The 11,256-nt window shown below is 40.2% G+C and overlaps 1 protein-coding gene across 1 annotated transcript in view; it reads left to right on the forward strand.

Annotated features, from left to right (window-relative positions):
• CUL9 (cullin 9) overlaps positions 1-11,256 on the forward strand; it is a 50,483-nt gene that overhangs the window by 7,811 nt on the left and 31,416 nt on the right. Inside the window, exon 9 of the mRNA XM_004379483.2 lies at positions 9,032-9,239. Coding sequence (XP_004379540.1) covers positions 9,032-9,239 — 208 coding nt within the window. The remainder of the gene's footprint in view (positions 1-9,031; positions 9,240-11,256) is intronic.

Here is an 11,256-nt window from a genome sequence, read left to right on the forward strand (position 1 = left end):
TTCTAATGAGCATTCTGGCTCTACTTCTTCCAAGACAGATTTGTTCATCCTTCTGGCAGTCCATGGCATATTCAATATTCAGTGTTCTTCGCCAACACCATAGTTCAAAGGCATCGATTCTAAAGTCTTCCTTATTCTTTGTAAATATAGATGCAGAAATCCTCAACAAAATAGTAGCAAACTGAATGTAACAACATATTAAGAGGATTATACACCATGACCAAGTGAGATTTATCCTAGGAATACAAAGGTGGTTCAGCCTAAGAAAAATCAATCATTGTAGTACACCACATTAATAGCATGAAGGAAAAAAGCCACATGATCATCTCAATTGATGCAGAATTGGCATTTGAGAAAATCCAGTACCTTTTCATCATAGAAATACTCAGACAACTAGGAATAGAAGGGAAATTCCTCAACATGATAAAGAACATTTATGAAAAATCTATAGTAAATTTCATACCTATTGGTGAAAGACTGAAATCTCTCCCCTGAAGATCAACAACAGACAAGGATGCCTGCTTTTACTACTGCTATTTAACATTGTACTGGTAGTCCTAGCCACAGTAATTAAGGAAGAAAAAGAAAAGGTATCCATAACAGAAAAGAAGAAATAAAGCTATCTTTATTTGCATTTGACATGAAGATCTCAAAGAATCCACAAGAACGCTACTAGAGCTAATCAGTGAATTCAGCAAAGTTGCCAGGTACAAGATCAGCACACAGAAAGTTGTGTTTGTAAACACCAGCAGTGAACAATCTGAAGAGGGAATTAAGACAATAATTTTCTTTTACAATATCATCTAAAATAGTAAAATGCCTAGGAATAAATTTTAACCAAGGAGGTGAAAGACCTTACCACTGAAAACTATAAAACACTGCTGAAAGAGATTAAAGGAGACCCAAATAAATGGAAAGACATCCCGTGTTCTTGGATTGGAAGACTTGATATTGTTAAGATGTAAATTCTAACCAAAATGATTTACAGATACAATGCAATTCACATTAAAATTCCAACAACTCCAACATCCTTTTTGCAGAAATGGAAAAACTGATGCTCAGATTTATATGGAATTGCAAGGGACACCAAATAGCCAAAACAATCTTGAGGGAAACAAAAAGAACAAAGTAGGAGGGCTCATACTTCCCAATTTCAAAACATATTACAAAGCTACACAATCAAAACAGTATGGTACTGATACAACGATAAACATATAGACTAATGGAACAGCATTTAGAATCCAGAAATAAGCCCATACATGTATGGTCAATTTATTTTTTATAATGGTGACAAAACCATACAGTGGAGAAAGTCTCTTCAACAAATGGTGCTGGGAGAACTGGATCTTCACATGCAGAAGAATGAAGTTGGACCTCATATCTCACACCATAAACAGCATATTTTGAATCCATTAATTAAAAATGGATTAATGACCTAAATATAAGAACTGTATCTGTAACACACTTAGAAGAAAAGATAGGGGTAAAGCTTCAGGACCTTCTTTTAGGCAGTGGATTCCTAGTTATGACGCCAAAGCATGAGCAATGAGAAAAAAATAAACTGGACTTTATCAAAATTAAAAACTTCTGTATATCAAGGGACATTCTCAAGAAAGTGAGAAGACAGCCACGGAAAGGGAGAAAATATTTGGAAACCATATATCACGTAAGGGTTTAATATGCAGAATATATAAAGAACTCTTAAAACTCCAAAAAGACTAACAGTTAAAAAATGAACAAAGACTTGAACAAACATTTCTCCGAAGAAGATACACAAATGACCAATAAACGTATGAAAAGATGCTCAACATCATTAACCATTAGGGAAATGCACTTCAAAACCACAAAGAAATACAACTTTATACCCACTAAGATGGCCTTTATTAAAAAACAACAATAGAAAATAACGAGTGTTGGTGAGGACCTGGAGAAATTACTTGTACATTGCTGGTGGCAATGTAAAATAGTGTAGCCATTGTGGAAAGCAGTTTGGTGATTCCTTAAAAAGTTAAATGTGCAATTACCATAACCAAAAACCAAACCCACTGCTGTCAAGCCGATTCTGACTCATAGCGACCCTGTAGGATGAGAGTAGAACTGCCCCATAGGGTTTCCAAGGCTGTAAATCTTTAGGGAAGCAGACTGCCACATCTTTCTCCCATGAAGCAGCTGGTGGGTTCAAACTGCCGCCATTTTGGTTCACAGCCAAGAGCTTTAACCACTGTACCACCAGGGCTCCAGAATTACCATATGAAACAGCAGTTTCAAAAGAATTGAAAACAGTGACTCAGACAGACACATGTACAACAATGTTCATTGCAGCATTGTTCACAGTAGTCAAAAGGTGGATACAACCCAAGTATCCATCAACATACAAACGGATAAAGAAAATATATATAGATTTTTAAACCACACACTATCCCCTTGTTCTGTTCTAACAACTGCCTCTTGGTCTTTGTACAGGTTCCTCATGAGCACAATTAAACGTTCTGAAGTTTCCATTCTTCGCAGTGTTACCCATAATTATTTGTGATTCACATAGCCGAATGCCTTTGCATAGTCAATAAAACACAGGTAAACATCTGTCTGGTATTCTCTGCTTTCAGCCAAGATTCATCTGACATCAGCAATGATACCACTCTTTCCACATCGTCTTCTGAATCTGGTCTGAATTTCTGCCAGTTCCCCGTCTGTACTGCTGCAACTGTTTTTGAGATATCTTCAGCAAAATCTTACTTGGCGTGTGATATTAATGATATTGTTTGATAATTTTTGCATTCTGATGGATCACCTTTCTTTGGAATGGGCACAAGTATGGATCTCTTCCAGTCAGTTGGCCAGGTAGCTGTCTTTCACATTTCTTAACATAGACGAGTGAGTGCTTCCAGCGTTGCATCTGTTTGTTGAAATATCTCGGTTGGTATTCTGTCAATTCCTGGAGCCTTGTTTTTCTCCAGTGCTTCCAGTGCAGCTTGGACTTCTTCAGTACCATCGGTTCTTGATCATATACTACCACCTGAAATGGTTAAATGTTGATCAGTTCCTTTTTGTACAGTGGTCTGTATTCCTTCCATCTTCTTTTGTTTTGCTTTTTTTTATTGTGCTTTAGATGAAGGTTTACACAACAAATTAATTAACACACATATTGTTTTGTGACATTGGTTGCCAACCCCAGGGCATGTCAACACTCTCGCCTTCTCCGCCTTGGGTTCCCCGTTACCAGCTTTCCTGTCCCCTCCTGCCTTCTCGCCTTTGCTCCTGGTCTGGTGTGCCCATTTAGCCTCGTTTTGTTGTATGGGGCTGTCTAATCTTTGGCTGAAGGGTGAACCTCAGGAGTGACTTCAGTACTGACTAAAAAGGGTGTCTGGGGGCCATACTGTTGGGGTTCCTCCAGTCTCTGCCAGACCAGTAAGTCTGGTCTTTTTTTTTTTTTTTGATTTTGTTCTACATTTTTCTCCAGCACTGTCTGGGACCCTCTCTTGTGATCCCTGCCTTCCATCTTCTTTTTATGCTGCCTGCTTTGTTCAATATTTTACCCATAGAATCTTTCAGTATTGCAGCTTGAAGCTTAGATTTCTCCTTCAGTTCTTTCAGCTTGAGAAATGCCGTGCATGTTCTTCCCTTTTGGTTTTCTAACCCCAGGTCTCTGCACATTTCATTATGATATTTCAGTCTTCTCGAGTCACCCTTTGAAATCTTTTCACCTCTTTTACTTCATCATTTCTTCCATTTGCTTAGCTACTCTATGTTCAGAAGCAAGTTTCAGAGTCTCTTCTGACATCCATTTTGGTCTTTCTTTTTAATGGCCTTTTGCTTTCTTCATGTATGATGTCCTTGATGTCATCCCACCACTGGTCTTCGGCCATTAGTGTTCAGTGTGTCAAATCTGTTCTTGAGTTGGTCTCTAAATTCAAGTGGAATATACTGAAGGTCATACTTTGGCTCTTGTGGACTTGTTTTAATTTTCTTCACCTTCAACTTGAACTTGCATATGAGCAATTGATAGTCTCTTCCGCAGTCAGCCCCTGGCATTGTTCTGACTGATGATACTGAGCTTCTCCATTGTCTCTTTCTACAGATGTAGTCGACTTGATTCCTGTTTTCCATCTGGTGAGGTCCACGTATATAGCCAAAAGATATTTGCAATGAATAAGTTGTTGGTCTTGCAAAATTCTATCATGGGATCTCCCGTGTAGTTTCTATCACTAAGGCCGTATTTTCCCACTCCGAATCCTTTGTTTCCAGCTTTCACATTCCAATCACCAGTAATTATCAATGCATCTTAATGGCATGTTTGATCAACTTCTGACTGCAGAAGTTAGGAAAAGTCTTCAATTTCTTCATCTTTGGCATTAGTAGTTGGTGTGTAAATTTGAATGATAGTCATGTTGACTGGTCTTTCTTGTAGGCGTATGGATGTTATCCTATCACTGACAACGTTGTTCTTAAGGATAGATCTTGAAATGTTCTTTTTGACGATGAATGCAATGCCATTCCTCTTCAATTTGTCATTCTCGGCATAGTAGACTGTATGATTGTCTAATTCAAAATGGCCAATACGAGTCCATTTCAGCTCACTAAAGCCAAGGATATCAATCTTTATGTGTTCCATTTCATTTTTGATGACTTCCAATTTTCCTAGATTCATACTTCATACATTCTACATTCTGATTATTAATGGATGTTTGCAGCTGTTTCTTCTTATTTTGAGTCATGCCATGTCAGTAAATGAAGATCCCAAAAGCTTTACTCCATCCACATCATTAAGGTTATCTCTACTTTGAGGAGGGAGCTCTTCCCCAGTAGTATTTTGAGGTGCCCATCTTTTGGCGCTATATCAGGCAGTGTTCAGCTGCCATTCATAAAGTTTTCACTGGCTAATTTTTTTAGATGTAGACCACCAGGTCCTTCTTCCTAGTCTGTCTTAGTCTGGAAGCTCCACTGAAACCTGTCTACCATGGGTGACCCTGCTGATATTTGAAATACCAGTGGCATAGCTTCCAGCATCCCAGCAACACTCAAACCACTGGTTTAAAATAAAGGTGTGCATCAGGGTTGTATCCTTTCACCATACTTATTCAGTCTGTAAGCTGAGCAAATAAACCAAGAAACTGGACTATATGAAGAAGAGCTCAGCATCAGGATTGGAGGAAGACATTAACAACCTGCAATATGCAGATGACACAACCTTGCTTGCTGAAAGCCAAGAGGACTTGAAGCATTTACTTGGTGAAGATCAAAGACTACAGCCTTTGGTATGGATTACACCTCAACATAAAAAAAACAAAAATCCTCACAACTGTACCAACAAGCAACATCATGATAAATGGAGATAAGATTGAAGTTGTCAAGGATTTCATTTTACTTGGATCCATAATCAATGCGAATGGAAGCAGTGGTCAAGAAATCAAATGACATATTGCATTGTGCAGATCTTCTGCAAAGGACCTCTTTAAAGTGTTAAAAAGTAAAGATGTCACTTTGAAGACTAAGGCGAGCCTGACCCAAGCCATGGTATTTCCAGTCACCTTGTATGCATGCGAAAGCTAGACAATGAATAAGGAAGACCAAAGAATTGATGCCTTTGAAGTATGGTGTTGGCAAAGAATATTGAATATACCACGGACTGCCAGAAGAACAAACAAATCTGTCTTGGAAGAAGTACCACCAGAATGCTCCTTAGAAGTGAGGATGGCAAGACTTTGTCTCACGTACTTTAGATGTGTTATCGGGGGGATCAGTCCCTGGAGAAGGACATCATGCTTGGTAAAGTAGAGGGTTAGCAAAAAAGAGAAAGACTTTAAACGAGGTGAATTGACACAGTGGCTAGAACAGTGGGCTCAAACAGCAATGATTGTGAGGATGGTGTAGAACTGGGCAGTGTTTGGTTCTGTTGTACATAGGATCGCTATGAGTTGGAACCGACTCGACAGCGCCTAACAACAACGACATATGCTTAAAATGGAGTATTATTCAGCTATAAAGAGAAATGAAAATCTGTTGCATGTCACCACATGGATGAACCTCTAAAACATTATGCTAAGTGAAGTAAGCTAGACAAAAGGTCAAATATGCGACACCTAGAATGGGCAAATCCATTGGGACAAAGAAGATTAGTGGGAGGGGGAAATGGGAAGTTTAAAACAAACATAAATAAATTCCCCAGATGATTGCAATGGGCAACCATATTTGAGAACCCTGCTTTAGAGCTTCATGTTGGAATCGCCTAGGAAGCTTTTAGGAATCCTGATGCCTAGGACAAAAATGTACCAATTAAATCACAGTCTCTGAGAGTGGGACCCAAGCATCTTGGCTTTTGGTATTGCCCAGGTGATTCTAGTGTGCAGCCAAATTTGAGAACCAGGGGTATAGAGTATATACTGTGTGCTAGGCCATAGTTATAGGATCTGGGATCCAGTGACTGCTGGGAAAAATTAGCTTTCTCCACTTTAAAGCAGCCTTTAAACATGAAACAGAAGCCATTAATCTTGGCTGTTCATATGGCCACCTTAGATAGTGGAAAAGTGTGAAGTATTTGGTCCTGTGGGTACCAGTCATGACTCTAGGTAAACACTTTGGTCACTACCTAATACTAAAGACTAGAACCTTGTGTGGTTTACACTTAGCCACAGGGCTTTGAGTTGGTTCTTTTCCAGTTCGAACCCCTGCTGAGAATTTGCATTTCCTCCCGTAGATACACTGAATCAGAATCTACATTTTAACAAGATCCCAGGTGATTCTTACGTATAATAAATTTTGAGAACCACTGCTCTACTAGTGGTTTGGAAACCTTAGTGGTGTGGTTAAGTGCTACAGCTGCTAACCAAAAGGTCAGTGGTTCGAGTCCACCAGGCCCTCCTTGGAAACTCTTTGGGGCAGTTCTACTCTATCCTATAGGGCATCTATGAGTCTGTGAGTCAGCAATCGACTCAACTCGACAGCAGGGGTTTTTTTTTTTTTTTTTTTTTTTCTGGACTAGTGGTTCTCAGAATTGGTCCCTAACCAGCAGCATTAACATCCGCTGGGAACTTGTTAGAAATGCAGATTAGCAGGGGTTTGAACTGGAATGAACCTGTTCGAAGCCCTGCTTAGCCAGCACTGTGAAAAACCAATATTTTGGAATCTGCTATCTTTTTTTTTTTTTTCTTTTTTCTGCTATACTTCTAGCTTTTAGATCCAACTATAACAAGCAATTTTAAAAAAAAAAAGTGACTACTAGAAAATATAAAATTACATTATATGGCTCACATTACGTTTCTGTTGGATAGTGCTGCTTTAAATGTGTATCAAAATTACCTGAAAAACTTGCTAAAATGCAGATTCCAGGTTCCACCCCATATCTGTTGAATCATAATGCCTGGGTAGTAAGGTTCAAGAATAAGAATTTTCAACAAATGTCCTAAGTGTTTCTTAGGCATACATACGTTTAAGAACCACTGATCTCTTGACTCATAAATTGGGAGCTGAGAGTTACTTCTATCCCAAATAAACTCATCTTTGTTGATTAAGCAGATGATGGGGAAGGGTAACTGACAGTTAAGGGAGGTTTCCTCCAGTGAATTCAAAGTGCTTTCTTGCTAAAGAAGCAGGGGAGCGAGTATGCTTACTATAAAATTTAAAAAAAAAATTATAAAGATAAAAACCATCTGAAAGCCCTCTATGCAGAGATTGACTGCTGTTAACATTCTGATAAACGCCTTTACTTATATTTCTGTATCTATTTTTATATAACTCACGTGTGTTAACTTTCTTATAATAAATCTTAGTTATAGTATAGGATATATCTTTAAGCGTATTTGATTCACGTTGTAGCTATCATACAGCTTATATTCTTAGAGGAAAGACACATAAGAAAGACAGATAAAAACACAATTTCCTCAATACCTTTATTTTCCTTCTTTCCCAGAATTTCTCCTTTGTGTTCCTTTCTGCCATGTTTCCCAGGCCACCTCCTCAATATGCATCTCTGATGCTGTGGAGAAAGACATGCATACCTTCTTTTTCCTCTTGTGACCGTCAGTGTGATCTGAGGAGTCTGGAGGCACTTCTTTGCTTCCTTTGGATGAGCATTTCCATTGGACCCTCTCTAGCTCATGTTGCTTATCTCTTGTTTATGGTGTCTTTCATTGTGCTGAAGTTTTAGGTTTTTACGTTGCTGTATTTTTCAATTTTTTAGGGCTTCTAGATTTTGTATCCCACTTAAGAGAGTCTGTCCTGTCCTGAGATTATGAAAATATTTTCTTATATTTTCTAAAAATACTTATGATTTTGTTTTTTATATTCATTTAAGAAACCACTCACAGTTTATTTTTTGCAAATGACTTGAAGTAGAGCTCCAAGTTTTTGTTCCTGAAGGAATAGCCAGTTGTCTCAACATCATTTTTTAAATTAGACTTTATTGTTTTAGAGCAGTTTTAGGTTTACAGAAAAATTGTGCATAAAGTATGGAGAGTTCCCGTTTATTCCCTTCCCCCTGCACAGTTTCTCCTATTAACATCTTGCACTCCTGTCAAGATTTTTCAATGGTTCTTCCTTTCCTCATTGGTTGAGATGTCACCCTTACTTCTTTTCTCATCTATTGATCTGTTCTCCCCTGTATCAGTTCCAGAGCTTTAATTATTATAGGTTTATATTTTGATAACTAGTAGACAAGTCTGTCATTACTCTTTTCCAAAAATTTCTTGACTATTCTCACGTATTTCCTCTTCCTGTGGCTGAATCTGCCTGTCATATTTTTTTGGTTGGAATACTATTGAATTAATAGATGTATTTGGAAAGAGGAGCTAGTTCTTACCCATTTTGCTCTACTGCCTTCTTCATAAGGTGAGGAGCCAGAGGCAGAGAGACTGCAGAAGAGAGTAGATCAGGAGTGAGACTAAGGCAAGGAGAGCAGGTTGGAGAGGGGAGGGGGAAGGGTGATGGACTAGATCTTGGTGGCTGGGGTTGGGTTGGGAGTCAGATAGTGTCATGGCTGTGGAGTTAGGCATGACTCCTTGGTATGGGGAATCCCAACATCTCTTCTCTCTCTCAGAGAGAAGCTGGTGAAGACGCTGGTGGAGCTGCTGACCAACCAGGTGGGAGAGAAGATGGTGGTAGTCCTGGCCCTACGTCTCCTTTACTTGCTTATGACCAGGCATGAATGGCGCCCACTCTTTGCCAAGGAGGGTGGCATCTACGCTGTGCTGGTTTGCATGCAAGAATATAAGACCTCCATCTTGGTGCAGCAGGCGGGACTGGCGGTGAGTGGACTGGGCCTGGTTGTGGAGATAGATGAGTGAGATAGCTAGGCTGAGGGACTACTGATGTTAAGAAGATGTTGCGGTGGTTTAGACCAGGGAGTAGATGTTGGGATGGAAAGGTGTAGATGAATTTAAGAGTTCTGTCTGGACAGTCTTAGAGATTGAGTGCTTTTTTGAAGAAAGGAAAAAGGGAATTTTTTAGTGACTCCAAGGTTCAAAATAGAGCAGCAGGGTGGATGAGGTGGCCTTTTATTAAGCAGGAGAATTTTGGGGGAGGATGAGGTATGAGAAGAAGGTCAGGAGTTGAGTTTTTAGTATGTTGAATTTTGCATACCTGTTTTGAGTTACAGTTAGGTGTCTAGTTTAAGACTAATTTTCTAGATGCAATAATTAAACTATAAGTGGGCTTTTTTCCTCCCTTTTATTTGAGTGGGACTGTCTTAGGCTGGGTTCTCTAGAGAAGCAAAACCAGTAAAGCATATAAATATATACATAGAGAGAGATTGTATCAACGAAACAACTCACGCAATTGTAGAGGCTAGAACGCCCCAAGTCCATGGATCAGGGTAGAGGCCTCTCCCAAGTCACACAGCCGCAGAAGCTGGCAAGCCCAAGATCGGCATGTCGGAGAGCAAGGCTCCTGCTCAAGGCTGTGCAGATCGACGAATCCCGGCTTCAGCATATAAGCTGACAGCTCAAGTCCCAGGAACAGGAGATGAGACGACAGGAAACAACCACAGGATCCAGAGAGAGCAAAAAGCCAGACCATCTGCTTATATGCAGATGTGGGCCACACCCCCAGGGAGACTCCCGTTCATCTGATTGGCTACTCACAGTATATTCAATCATGGGAGTGATTACACTAAAACACTGAGAATCATGGCCCAGCCAAGGTGACACACAATCTTAACCATCACAGTCCACCCCTTGTCAACTTGGCACATGTATACATCTCCTTAAACCATACATAATCTCTGAATAAAGACAATTAGAAAGTCATACTTGCACCTAACATGATATAGCTAACACGCCTACAATCGAAAACACACTAGCCCTGTTTACAGGTTATATTTTGTAAGTGAAGGAGACAGAAATATTTGATGCACACATACAAAGTACAAATACTCATAACAATTACAGTCCCCGTTTCTGCAACTGGTCACGTGGCCGTAACTGGTACTTAGAACTACCTTCTTCCACCACCCATTCTGCATTCCCTTTGCTCTCAGCAAGCACCTTGGCTGGTTGTGGTTCCCTGCCTGGTGGGGTTACCCAAACCTTCATTCCTGAAGGGTCTGTGTTATTAGTAGTCATGTCAGAATTAGGTTGCTGTAGTTTTCCATTGAGTTTAATCACAGGGCATGGTAGTACTAAGAGATGCCCCAAGGAATCTCCTGCATTCCAGACATACTTTTCTTTACCTCCATTATGTAATACCAATCTGATTTCCTCTTGGTAATCAGGATCAATCACACCAGCCAGTATGGTAACTCCCTTCTTTGCCTGTCGACCCAGAGGCATAAGGAGCCCAAAGTGGCCAGGTGGCATTCTTAACTTCCAGTTCAGTGGAATCAGTGATGTGTCTCCAGGTGGGAGCATTCCTCCTTTTGGAACTAAGACCTGTAGGCCTGCAGAGCATAAGGTCGAGGGGACAGCAAGCAAAAATCTTGCAAGTGGGTCACTAGGGGTAATAGTAGTGGTGCCACTCCCATTTCCACCCCTTGATTCCTGGACCCATGAATCCTGGCTATGGGAGAAACAGCACCGTATATTGGACGCTGGTTTAAAGCATATACAGCCTCCTGGAGAACATTTCCCCAACCCTGCAAGGTACTGCCATCTAGCTGACGCCGTAATTGTATCTTTAGAAGGCCATTCCATCATTCTGTCAAGCCAGCTGCTTCAGGATGATGGGGAACATGGTAAGACCAGTGAATTCCATGAGCATGGGCCCACTGCCACACTTCGTTTGCTGTGAAGTGAGTCCCTTAATCTGAGGCAATGCTGTGTGGGATAC

The sequence above is a fragment of the Trichechus manatus genome, unplaced genomic scaffold (assembly GCF_000243295.1).
Source record: "Trichechus manatus latirostris isolate Lorelei unplaced genomic scaffold, TriManLat1.0 scaffold00065, whole genome shotgun sequence".
NCBI classification, from domain to species: Eukaryota; Metazoa; Chordata; class Mammalia; order Sirenia; family Trichechidae; genus Trichechus; species Trichechus manatus.